We start from the raw sequence: 12,924 nt of genomic DNA, 5'->3' as shown, positions 1-12,924 counted from the left end.
TTAACATGTGGACTGGAGGAGCCGGGAATCAAACCACCGCTCTACCTGAGCCTCAGCCGCCCATGTCAGCCTACCATCTTCTTCTAAACCTTTTACAGTATGAAATTTCATCTCCAACCAAATTATTTCAGTTTAAATTAAGTCAGGATTGGCTGTGTTGCTCCAGTTTTGTGTATCAATGAATGCAGAAAAAACATGTTACAGTTGATGAATTATGTTTTTAAAAGCACAATCTGTAATCCAGATGTAAACAAAAGAGCAGAGCCACCAACAAAATTCAAAACACAAGAATTAAACCTGCTTTAAATTACTGACACATCATTGAATGCAGGGACTAACCACACAATAACTTTATTAACAATAACTGACATTTTCAGTTATAATCTGATCAGAGACACATACAACACTGATTGTTCATATACAAGTCAAACTGTTCACAGTTTAAATAAACTGCTTTCACATCTGTCAGTTTTTTTATTTCTGTTTTATTCAAATCATTTATTCTCAATAAAGATCAAAAAGTTGTGTATGATTCAATTAGCTGAGGTAAGGTACAACCTACTAATTCATTAATAAAATGTAGTACATCAAACACCTTGGCCAACTCTTTCTAACCCTGACATATATTCAGCACAGGCAGAAGCTAATTGTACAACATGTACATGTGCATTTACAATGCATATGAGCTGTAGGGTTGTAATGTCCTGTGCATTGTAATCCTCTCCAGGTGCTGTATTTTCCCTTCAGGCTCCACTCAGCTGTTTCCCCTGAAATTTGCAGTGCACTTGTTTCTCCTCTAGGGGGCTCTGTCTCTCCCCTCTGGTTTCCACGTCTGAGCCTGGTGGTGGTAATAGTAGTAATAATGTGTTGGTAAGAGCATAGTGCAGGAGTCATTGGTTTACAGTGCACATGGTGAACCTCTAGGTGTCACCCATTATCTAGCTGTTAAGCCGACAGAGAAGGGAGGTGTCTCCATCAAACCCAAACCCCCCCCCCAAACACCCACATACCCCCCACCCATGAAACTCAAAACACCCCTCTGTCTCTCTCCTCACAGCAGCTATTTCCATCTGCTTCCACAGCACATTTCAACCCATCAGCCACCACACATCGAAGTTTGATCCTTTTTTGTTGTGTGAATTAAAGTGGCTCCGAGATTGCTGACAGCATGTGGAGCCTCGCAGTGTTTTTTTTTTTTTCTTCTTCTTTTCTTTTCTTTTTTCTAGGGGCTGAGACAACAATCCTGGCTGTATAAAGTCATTTATTGTTTGTGGAAATGCTTCAAAGCTTTCTCATATGAGCGGGTGCACGTTGTACAAATTGCAAACACTGACAAGAACCCAAATTTGCTGATGTGAAGACATAGACTTGTGATGGGTTCAGTGAAGGACACGCTGGCCTATACTCATCATCCACACTGCTAAATGTATTCATTTATACATCAGAATCATAGTATCAAAAATATTACTTAGAATCATATATTCACTTCACATCACTTCATAATTTATGGTAATATAAATAAAATCTAGACTATTTATTCTACATCAACCTGCTGATGTAGTTCTACACAGCAGCTACTGAGCCGTTCTCTGTGCATCAGCCACCAAATAGGACTGTACCAGACTGTAACAGACAGTCAGGTCTCAGCCCTCAAACCTAATCACCCACCCACCATTCAAGACTTAGGTATGTACATCCAGAGTGAAGACACATGCAGGAAAAATAACTTCAGACCTATCACATTCCTGGATGTAGACTGTTGCAGCTTCATCCCTCTGGTAGGCGCTGCAGAGCACTGTACAAACAATCAGACATCTTGCCTTCCACCATCACACTCTTAACTGTTAAATCACACATGCAAAATGTAAAAGCAATCTTTCTGCAATATTAATACATCAGGTCACAATAATATATGTTGTGCAATACAGTGTACAGACACAATAAAAGCACATAAACCACTTCTGTATAGTAACATATTATCCATGGAGGGTTTTTTGTGATTATTCCTTTTATTTCTTATTTTTTACTGAATGTATCCACCGGTACAGTGTAGCTGGATATACCACATAAGGATATTGATGGATTACATCATGCTCTAACCCAAACTGTATGTATCAACAGTGTCTGTAGATTTAAAAAAAAAAAAAAAAAAAAAAAAAAAGAAATACCCAGAAGTAACCCTGTCTGCATGTATTCATGCATGCACATGCACAACAGAAAACCCCCATAAAACATACATGTGCAGTGTTTGTACATACAATAATAAACCAAACATTATACATTACTCCTGTTAATCATAGGGTATTTATTGTAGTAGTCTTCGCACTTTCTGTACCACAGCCCTGTATGTACACTACTTAATATCCTTCTGACCTGACATAACATTGGTCAATAAAGTTAAAATCTGATTCTGATTCTATATATGTATAACGTTCCGGTATAAACACACTCTCATCAGTATGAATGCACCAGCAGTAAAGTGTGGGGTTATAGGGTTGTTATAGGGTGCCAAATTACAGAGTGTGCTTTTAACTTCCCTTCATTTTATTTTCACAAGAGAATAAAGATCCTACTTCCTTCAGTCCTTCCCTCCATAAATAGAAAGGTGACATCTTGTTCATGTGAGAGCTACTGGTTGCTTCATACTGAATTGTAAAGGAGACATTACAGCATTGTTAACAACATAGTATAAAGATCTAAAATAAAACTCAAACATGACCCACAGACACTGGTTAATGTTTGTGTATTATTATTTTTATTTGTGTACCGTCCCCCCTCCCCACAATAATCCACAAAGACAAGTGTATATTAATTCATTAATATATTCATGTATACATAACATAGTGACAAATAAAAAAAATCACAATACAAATGACATTTTAAATATGCAGAATGTCGATCGCATGTCAAAGTCTTGATTCAACAGTTTTGTACTCAACATGCGTTCAAAATATAAAAATAAATTTCTGATTAAGTTTATATACATTTTTTTTTATAAATATAAGTATACAAATGTATTTTTAAAATACAAAGATAAATACAGTCACATAGTGTACATTGTGTACCAAACCAGCAATTACAAACAATTTTTTGGATATTTAGCATTCACAAAACACAATTATTACATTAGAAATGCAACTTTAACGACAATTGCAGGTCTTGTTTTTTCCGTCTTTGTCTCTTATTTCAGTTCTTTTTCTGTCCTTCTTTTGCCACCCAGAGACCTTCACTCGGTCAGCGGGTGGTGAATAAATTAACAGGATAAGAAACAGGAAGTCTAGCTCTGCCGGACATCCTGTAACAGTTTATTGATCTCTGCCACCAGCTCGCTGGCGTCAACTAGCTCGTGTCGGCTGTCGCTGCGCTTGCCCTGAAGGTGGCTGAGCACAGAGTCGAAATCGTCCTCTTCATAGTTCTCTGGGATCTCCTCCATGGCCGGAAGCCACTTGGAGGAGGGCCCAGGGAGTGGCACAGGCACTGGCACCGGGGCCGGGGAAGCCTGCACCAGAGTGGGGCTGACCAGCGCCGTGAGCAGAGGGCTGCTGTGGGGTTTAGGGGTATGGCCGTTGTTCTGGGGGCTGTTTTTGGGCGCCTGCGAGCCCTTGTGGTTGTTGCTCTGACAGCTGAGCTTGGTGTTGGGCTTCAGGGTGTGGTAGCTGCCACCCTGGTGGTGGCCAGATGGGCCAATGCTGCTGCCTGGGTTCTGGAAGTGGGTGTTGGCGGCCCAGGCTGCCACGCCTTGCTGGTGGACAGAGGGGTTGGGCTTGCCGGGCAGGTGTCCCCTCCTGCGATCTAAAGATCCAGTCATTGGTACCCCAACCCCGCTGAGGCTAGTCCCCTTCTGGTTCTCAGTGACCTGCACGTAGGAGTCCAGACCCTGGGGGAGCAACCTCTGGAAGACGCTGCTCATCTCTGACAGCAACGACGTGGTCCCACACAGGTCTTCGTCTGTCGGCTCTCCTCTGTTATCTTCTCCACCCTCTTCTTCACCGCCATCCTCCCCGTTGAGGTCCTTGCCAAAGGTAGAGAAACTCTGGTTTCGGGCGGGGCCGGTGTCAGTGCACGGCTGTGGGGTCTTGTCCTGGGATAAGTCGGCGGGTTGGCGGGCTTCCTCTCCAGGGATGTAGAGGTTGCTGCGGTAGTCGGAGGACGATGAGGCTGGCGATGCCAGGGGTGGCATCCAGCACTGATCCGAGTGACCCAGGACCCGACACTCCTCTGTGCAGAGCCTCATAGCTGAACAAACAGAGAGAAACACTCGTAAGTAATCAGAAACACTGAACCACACATACAGTCAGTACATTCACAAAGAAATACATTTCATTCATGCAAAGTTCCCTTTAGACAACATTTAACATTTGAGGACTTTGGCTTCTTATATTAATTATGCACTGCTTTGTGGAAATTCAATCACAACATTTGAGAAATGCTCTCCAGAGCATTTACCAGAGCCCAAATCGACATCTTCAAATTGCTCCATTTGTCCAAACAACAGTCCAAAAGCTCTAACTAGAGAATGTTTTTCATCTGAAACTGACACCATGAATGCATAATTGTTGTGAACTAATTTCCTTTCAGTCAACTATTAATTACCTTATTGTTTTAACTATGTTCACACTCTTTAAATAAACTATTCTTTTCTGCCTTTTCTCTGTTTTGCTTTTTTGTGACACACTAAGCATTATTTCCCTATAAACTATTAACAATTAAAGAATGTGACACTGTGATAAATACAAGTACATATTTCTTCAACTTAAAGAGTCACTAATATAATGACAAATTTAGATCTTCATATTATTGGATTTTATGGTTTTTAGACAAGCTAAAAGGGAAAATGTTTCTTTATAGGCTCAGACAATTCTCCTGCCTCTTGAGGCAAAACAGACCCTTTAATTATATCATCTTCAAAATGAACTGTCAAAGCTTACAGTGAGGCTGTTTTTCTTGAAATGTTGACAGTTTGGAGCTACAGTACATGCTGATCATGTACATTATGTCTTATGCCGTATAGTGTTTACATTAGATGTCTTTTATCTTCTAAGATAAATTCCATTATTTTAGGTTGATGTACATTTTTCATTTTTGAGCATCTATGAATTTGATGACACAATCAAACAGAGATGTGAAGCAGATTGCTGTCAGTCTGTTGAGTCTTTTTCCATAGCTAATATTTTCCCTGCTCTCCTCAGGTGTTTTTGCTGCACTGTCTGTGGAAACACGGTGGAAATCTGCCCTAATTAGTCTGAAAGGCTCTCTGCAGGAGCACAGCCTGCTACCTTCCAATGTATTTACCACAGAGAGACAATTCAGCAAGGCCGATCAATGCCTATTACCCATTCAAAATAACTCCTCCTCTAAAAGCCTTGCATTTTTCCCTTTCAAGTCGCTCTTTTCAATATTAAATCTTCAAATAGAAAATCTCAGAAGAATAAATTAGACAAATCAAATATGCCAACTTAAAGCCTTCATTAAAGGAGTGTGGCGCTTTTCAATCGTGCTGTTGAGGGACTTCATTATCCCCTCATTAACATGAAAGGAACATTTATAATACATCTTAGAGCAGATGAAAAGTGCATTTGGGTGCACTGGAAGGGAAAAACAGTGCGGGGGCAGCAGCAGATTGGGTGCCCCGCTGATGAAAGGGTGAAAATGAAAGATTTAACCCAACTGATTTGTATGTAAAAAAAAAAGGGGAAAAAAGGAACATGTTAGGCAAACATTAACTGGAAGCCTGCCTGTCTGACTGACTGCACAGTCAATTCAGCTGATTTACTGAATGATATACTTGCTACTAAATTACCTACTAGTTTATTTGGCGCTCAAGACTACATGACTGGCTGCCATTGCTGTGTTTGTTTACTTGAGAGCTTACCTTTTATCACATTTTTATCAGAAAAAAAAAAAAATCAAATTTGAGCACTGATAAAAAGCAGCAGGGGGGCGCTGTTTCACTGAGTAGAAGTAAAGACAAGGAGTATTGGCACTGAGATCTAGACTAGACTGAGGACTACAATGTGAGGACTCCAATGATTTAGTACTGCGCTTCCATAAAGACTCATAACATGCAGATTTAACACAAAAAAGGATGGTCAAAAATTGAAGCTGCAGAGATTAAGACATCCTTGATTTCGGTGCCTAGTATAGGTCAGCCTCTAAAAACACTGGATTTCTCATAATGCATAATACTTGATCGCATCTTTCATTAGACACTCTCTATCTGGTAAACACTAACTTCTCTCAAACTCCATGTTCCTAATTTGTTATTCATACTTTCTGTCCTACATTTCTAATTTCCAAGCCCCTGCTGAGATATCCTTGATGACATCACTATGACAGCATTACTTTTTATTTTTTTGTTGTTTGTTTGTTTTCCTCAGGCTTGGCCAGACAATATTATACTGCTGTTTTCACAAAATGAATAATGCTTAGTACTAAATTTAAAGTAGTAAATTGACTTGATATGACAAAATTACTGGAGTGCCCATTTAACCCATTTAGAATAAGATAGACAGCACATGACCTTCCTCACTTCACTTTTGGCTGTATTTAACAACACTGTTTACTCCTCATTCGTTATGCTAAAAGAATGGGGTCAGCCTAGACAGGCAGGCGCACAGCGCAGTACTCACTCCAATTATGTATTTAACACACAAACATGAGAATGGTCCTCACATCCTTCTCTCGGAAAGTGGTGAATGTGCAAAGCAGTTCTTTGAAGGTTTTTGTAATCCTGCTATTTTGGAGAATTTCATGTTTTCTTAAAGGGCTCTGGAAGCTGTTGAGTTTTTGAGTCTTAGGATATGTTCCTTGACTTGAAAAATCGTCTGTATCAATCTGGGCTACGAACAAAGACTTTCTACCTCATTCTCCCCTTGTGCAATGAGGGTTACCGTATTCAGACATAATGACAGGGCACTGACTAAACGCTACTCTAAATCATCCATGGTGCAGTGGACATGGGGGCGGAAGGCGGGATGAACATACAGAGGGAGAAAGGTGAGCTTTGAGATGTAATTATGCTCCTCAGAGCTTAATCACGAGCACAACTCGGAGCCAACTCCATAGCAACTATTCGTCACATGGCAATTAAATGCCTTCTTTTCATCAGAGGAGCATGAGGGCTTCGGTTTGGATGGCTGAAAGTGTAGGCTTGAAGGTGGGAAAAAGGAGAGTGACTAACGAGCAGAGCTCCTCCACAAAGCTATAAAGGAAGGGAGGGAGGTTAGTGATCAGATTGTCTGCCCGTCTGGGTCGACTTTAATTGGGATGCAGCTCAAATGCGGTGTCGAGTGATGGCTGTGTGGGAAGCTGGCTGGAAAGAAGCAGGATCTATGGGTGGAGAGGATGGTGTTATAAAAGAAGCTGCGGCACAGCTTGCAACCTGTGTGACGTTGGCTGAGACAGGCTGAGAGGTTGGAGGAATTTTAGAGTGTTTATCCAACTCCACTAGTCAGTGAAAACCTGCCACATATTTGATGCTAGTAGGGTAGAATACTCTTCGAAGTCAGTACGGTCAAGTCATTCTTTGTTAACAGCACTGTGGAGGGAATGGAAACTCCATGCAGTGTGACAGTAGGGAGAAGAGATGGGTGGCTGTAAAGGAGGATCAATTGAGCTATCTGATAAGATATCTCAAGAAGTTAGTGACAGTGAGGTGAAACTCTGTGGTTGAGTATGTACAGTATCATTCATGAAAATCCAAGGCCGATGCACATGCAGGCACTTGCAATGCAGAATGAAAAAGGCATGCTGCAACAGCTGACATAAGGTTTCAGGTAGCAGATGAATAGAGTGAGAAGTGTCACTTGGCATATGTTAACCCAGGGTTCCTCTACTTCAAAATTCTTGTGATTCTATCCTGATTAGACTGGTCACTTTGTGGATTTGAGTATAGCACCCTGCACTCTGTTGCCAAGAAAATGGACAGAAAGTAATCATTCAAATTTAAAAGATAGGTTAGGACTGCTTTAGATCAATCTTAATATAATATTCTCACACCATATGTACGTTGAGTTATCGGTCACTGGCCCTGAAGTGATCCCTACCTTGACTCCACTGTAAGAGAAAGGGGACAAGTTCCACAATCTAGAATCTGTGAAAAATGGATTCTCAAGTTCAGCTGAAGCTAATATGCAGCTAAGCAAGTCAGATCTGGTAGGGATCTTCTAAAGTTTGTCATTTTAGTACAACACTCCGTCTTTGTATTACTCTCACACAAACACTGTTCGAGAAACACAAAGATGTTGATTTGTTTTAAAAGACTCAATTTGGAAGAGTCATTTATTTTGGCTAACTCAGACTTATGAAGCTTCATATCAACTTCAGCTGAACTTTAGAATGTGTTTTAGTGTGGAACAAGTAGTGTGGATTTTGTTTCTCATCTCTCACAATGGAGTCACATAAGGAAGGGATCATCTGATGTTGAGGAGAGAGGAATGATGGGATATGAGGGGAAGGTTGTGGAGTGGTGGTGGGTAGTCTGGGCGGATGGTGGGGCCAGGGGTGTACCTGCATGCGTTCTGTGCTGGCCATCAGGGGCATATAGCTCAGTAAAGCCCTCACCAAGGAGCCTATCCATGGGCGACTCCCTGCCAGGTTCGTAGTCGCTGTCACCAGCCTCGCTGTCTCCACGGCCGCTGTCCTTTAGACTGAACTTATCCATCTCATTCAGGGCATATCTGCACAGAGAGACATAGATTTGATACATTTCTCATAGAGGACCGGCTAATCATTGACAATAATATTATCAAATGGTTATGGGAGCACCATGCTACTGATGGATAATAAGGTGCACAGAGAGGGGGAGAGCACTCTGCAGAAGAGGTTTTGCATAAAATTATGCAAATGTGAAGTTATTGAGCGTACAGTTTGACTCTAAACCAAAAAGCCACTGGATACGGATGTAAAGGACTGTGACAGTGCCGACAACAGAAAAAATCCTCTAAAAATGTTTCCGCCAAATGTATCCTTTAAGTTCAACCTTATTCCCACTGTTATCTGACAACGAAGGCTTCACATTTGTCATTTAGTGAGTGTACATTACCTGTAGCTCCTGGTGTATTTGTTGCCTCTGAAGCTTGGTCGTGGCTGGTACTGGCCCTGATGGAGCATGGACAGAAGCTGTGAGACTTGCTACAATCCCAAGAGAACAAAAAAAAAGAAAAAAAAAGAAAAAAAAGAGGACAGAAATAAAAGGAAAAAATGAAGAGGGGAAAATGAATGGAGTCAAACAAGCACGACTACAAGACAATGTTTGGTGGGGGGGTACTGTGGGGAAAGGGGTTGGGGTTGGGGGTGGGGGTGGCATGACTTTGTGACTTGCTCCTGAATGTGATGGTCAACAAAAACATGACACAAAGGGCTGAAGGTAACAGAATATGGGAGCAAGGGATAAATTCAGAACAAATACTGAATATAAGACAAAAAACTACATGCATAATGTATCATTTTGTAGAGAAATATCAAATGAGGGTGCATGTTAACAGTACTTGTAGCAGACATAGTAGTTACATTTTAAAATGTGTTAAAGTGTGCTAAAACCATGAAAGAAACAATGAAATGTCATTGTCTTACCTCTACAGGAGGTGTGGCGTGGGCCAGTTCCAGGGCAAAATTCTCTGGCACATGATTGGAGGAGATGGTGACCAGGCTGTTGAGCGACTGGCGGCTATGATGGCTCTGCCTGCTCCCCAGGGTGCCCCTCTCAGGTGTAGGGGATGCTGAGGGGGACCGTGGGTGGGCCCGGACAGGCAGAGTTCCGTTGACGGTTGGTACCAGGGTGATATCTGCCTTGTGTATCTGCCTTGTGGGTTTCTTGGGATGATTCTGGTAGCTGCTCTCTGCCACACGACAGTTATAGTTGTGTCTGGGGTCTTTTTTCTCACGGCTGCAGCGGGCAGTGGCAAACATCACCATGACGATGAGTAGCAGAGCACAAACTGCCCCAAGAGAGATTATGACGATGAGGGAAAGATCGAGTTGGGCCTGGCTGGATCCAGTGGGGTACAGAGGTGGGAGGATGTCCATGTTCTCCTGCAGGGAGAGCCTTAGTAGTGCCCCCGTTGACAGTCTGCTGGTTCCCCTGTCCTGCACTTCCACCCTGATCTCCATTACATCCCTCGGAGCCTGCTCCAAGCTGGCATTGGTTCTGAGCTCGCATCGCCGAGCATCCATCACAAACAACCCGTCCTCATTACCTCCAACGATGGCGCAGCTCAGCTCTCCATTGGCACCAGCGTCCCTGTCTGTTACTTTAAGCGCAGTGATCAGCTGACCCGGAGATGCATACTTCCACACCGGAAGCTCGGCGGTGTGATTCCGGAGGGAGGGGGCATGAATGATGGGTGGGTTGTCATTTTCATCCAGGACAGTCAGGAGGACGGTGGTGTTGGTAGACAGAGCGGGGTTTCCCCCATCTCGTGCCTGAATGGTGAAGGCGATACGACTGACGTCTTCATGGTCAAAGCTGCGTAGGGCGTAGATGGCACCATTTGAGGGGTCAATGGTGACGTAAGTGGAGATGGGGCTCCCCTGGATCAGAGCATCTATGATGGTGTAGGTAACCTGGCCATTGGTGCCCAAATCTGGATCTGAAGCCACCACTGTCATCAAGTAGGCTCCGGGTGAGTTGTTCTCAGATTTGAAGACCTCATAGCGGCTTTTCTCAAAACGTGGAGGATTGTCATTTTCATCCAGCACCTGAACGGTGAAATGTTTGATGGTGGAGAGGCTGGGGGAGCCCCGGTCCTCAGCTATGACTGTCAGACTGTACTCTGACCTCTTCTCCCTGTCCAGCGAGATGTTAGTAAGGATCATGTAGTTCTTCTCATACGTCTTCTGGAGTCTGAAGTGGCCGTGACCATGCAGCCTACACACCACCTCCCCGTTGAGCCCTGTGTCACTGTCGTCCACACGCACCAGAGCTATGAAGGTGTCCACAGGCGCCCCCTCTGAAATGTAGGCCACTTCCTCTTTGCCTGGCGTCATCAGGTTGATGTTAATCTCTGGTTTGTTGTCATTCACGTCCACCACTTTCACTACAATTTTGCAAAGCCCTGGAATGGAATTAGGGCCCAAGTCCTGAGCCTGAACATCCAGCTCATAGGAAGCAGTGGTTTCATAGTCCACTTTTTTGATAAGAGTAATGTGTCCACTTTCTGGGTTTATCTTAAATGTTTCCAAGATCTTTGGCGAGACATGACTGCTAAAAGAGTAGGCTATTTTCCCATTAGTGCCCTCGTCCGGATCTGTGGCGTTTAAATCAATGATTAGAGTCCCAAGGGGGGAGTTTTCCAGTAAATTAATGATATAAGCCTGTTCATCAAAGGCTGGGCTGTTGTCATTGGAGTCAGAGATGCTGATCTTAAGCAAAGTGGAGCCAGACTTTGGGGGAACACCATTATCCGAGGCCGTGAGCTGCAGCTGGTAATTGGACTGCACCTCCCGGTCAAGCTCGCGCATCACTACCAGCTCTGCGTACTTGGCCCCATCCGTCCTGGTTCTCACCTCGATCTTAAAGAAGTTATTTGGGGTGAGGGAGTAAGTGTGCAGCGAGTTATCCCCGACGTCCGCATCCACTGCGCCGTCCAGAGGGACCCGAGTCCCCACGGATGCGCTCTCGGAGATCTCAATAGGGACTATGGCGCGGGAGAAGTGCGGGGAGTTGTCGTTAATGTCCAGCACTTCTACTTCCACATGAAACAGCTGCAGGTACTCCGTCGGGAGGGTGACCACATCGAATTCAATCGAACAGTTTAAGTTTTTCTCACAAAGCTTCTCGCGGTCAATTTTGGTGCCAATGCTGATTTCTCCGTCCTCCTCCCGGACAGACAGGAACGGCGTACTCCCCCGTTGCATAGCGCGGAACCGAAAGGTCAGGGAACTGGGTAGTTTGGCCAAAACCCCGGCTACATCCTCCTTTAACCGTGCGATAACCGTGCCCACTTTTTGCTCCTCGTAAACTTTATATTTCAAAGTCTTACCGGTGACGCCGTGCAAAATCGCGACGAAAAGCAGGAGTTTGAGTAGTGCCGAAGAGAGTATATTTCCTTTGGTTTGGTTCATTTTTGCCCCCATCTTCTGCGCTCACACTGTGGCGATTACTTCCACAGAGGGAAAGAAAAAATAAGAGGGGGAAGAATGGATGTCTTCTTAGAAGTCTGGCATGTTGAATCCTCCGCTGCTGATCACTGTCCGCAAAAAGACTCCGCAAAAAATAGATTAATAAATAAATAAATTGATAAATATATAAGTATTGTCCTTCTTTAAGTAGACAGTAAAACACAAAAGCAACTGTCGGACTTTCCTTGTAGACAGATCTTTTGCATATATCCACATATGCCCGTCGCCTCTTGTGTGTGTGCGCCAGGGAATGAGTGAGAGTGTATGTCTGGGCGAAGAAAAGGCGCAGCTTTCTCCCCTAGTCTCTTTCTGTGTGTGTGTGAGAGAGTGAGTGAGAGACAGAGAGAGAGAGAGAGAGAGAGAGAGAGAGAGAGGGGAGGGGAGTCAGTGTGAATGTGCGCGCCTTGCCCCGTGCGCTGCTCCACTCTGTTTCTCCGCCCGCCCCGCACCCAAAATGCGTCTCTTTTCCACACACAAAAAACAGCCCCCCTCACACACGCACACACGCACGCACACACACACACACGCACGCACACACACACACACACACACACACACCAACCTTTCTCTTCCACTCCCTCACCCCCTCTCCTCCTAAATCACCAGAATGGCCTCCTTCAAGCAGCAGCACAGGAGGGACTATTGATGGTATTCCCCCCACCTCCCTCCCCAACACAGAATACACCCCAGTATTAAAAGTGTGTCACAACAATGGGCCAGAGGAGGAATTATTCTGGGCTCAGCCACTTTTAACACAACCGCACACTGACCCGCGGCAGACTTACATTGTTATGGTTGCAATTC

The 12,924-nt window shown here is 43.9% G+C and overlaps 1 protein-coding gene across 2 annotated transcripts; it reads right to left on the bottom strand.

Annotated features, from left to right (window-relative positions):
* Positions 1 to 2,820: 2,820 nt before the first annotated feature.
* On the bottom strand, positions 2,821 to 12,312 carry pcdh18b (protocadherin 18b). 2 transcript variants are annotated; one of them, XM_062425393.1, is made up of 4 exons: positions 9,574 to 12,312; positions 9,044 to 9,132; positions 8,509 to 8,678; positions 2,821 to 4,236 (listed from the first exon to the last, which is right to left on the bottom strand). In XM_062425393.1, exons 1-4 carry the CDS (start codon positions 12,073 to 12,075, stop codon positions 3,278 to 3,280), a joined length of 3,720 nt encoding a protein of 1,239 aa, XP_062281377.1. In that variant the 5' UTR covers positions 12,076 to 12,312; the 3' UTR covers positions 2,821 to 3,277. The 2 variants fall into 2 exon arrangements, with proteins under 2 accessions (XP_062281377.1, XP_062281378.1); XM_062425394.1 differs by having other exon boundaries at positions 9,044 to 9,099.
* Between the last annotated feature and the right edge of the window lie 612 nt (positions 12,313 to 12,924).

Source organism: Scomber scombrus, chromosome 9 (assembly GCF_963691925.1).
Source record: "Scomber scombrus chromosome 9, fScoSco1.1, whole genome shotgun sequence".
NCBI classification, from domain to species: domain Eukaryota; kingdom Metazoa; phylum Chordata; class Actinopteri; order Scombriformes; family Scombridae; genus Scomber; species Scomber scombrus.
Note: the sequence above shows the minus strand (reverse complement) of the source record. Positions and strands in the feature narration are given on the sequence as shown.

What these genes read in the sequence shown, in the direction of transcription:
- pcdh18b (XM_062425393.1), bottom strand. Translation starts at nt 12,075, where the DNA reads ATGGGGGCAAAAATGAACCAAACCAAAGGAAATATACTCTCTTCGGCA. An exon ending in AAATACACCAGGAGCTACAG is followed by an intron (nt 8,679 to 9,043) that starts GTAATGTACACT and finishes CTCTCTGTGCAG; the next exon opens with ATATGCCCTGAATGAGATGG. An exon ending in CCAGCACAGAACGCATGCAG is followed by an intron (nt 4,237 to 8,508) that starts GTACACCCCTGG and finishes CTGTTTGTTCAG; the next exon opens with CTATGAGGCTCTGCACAGAG.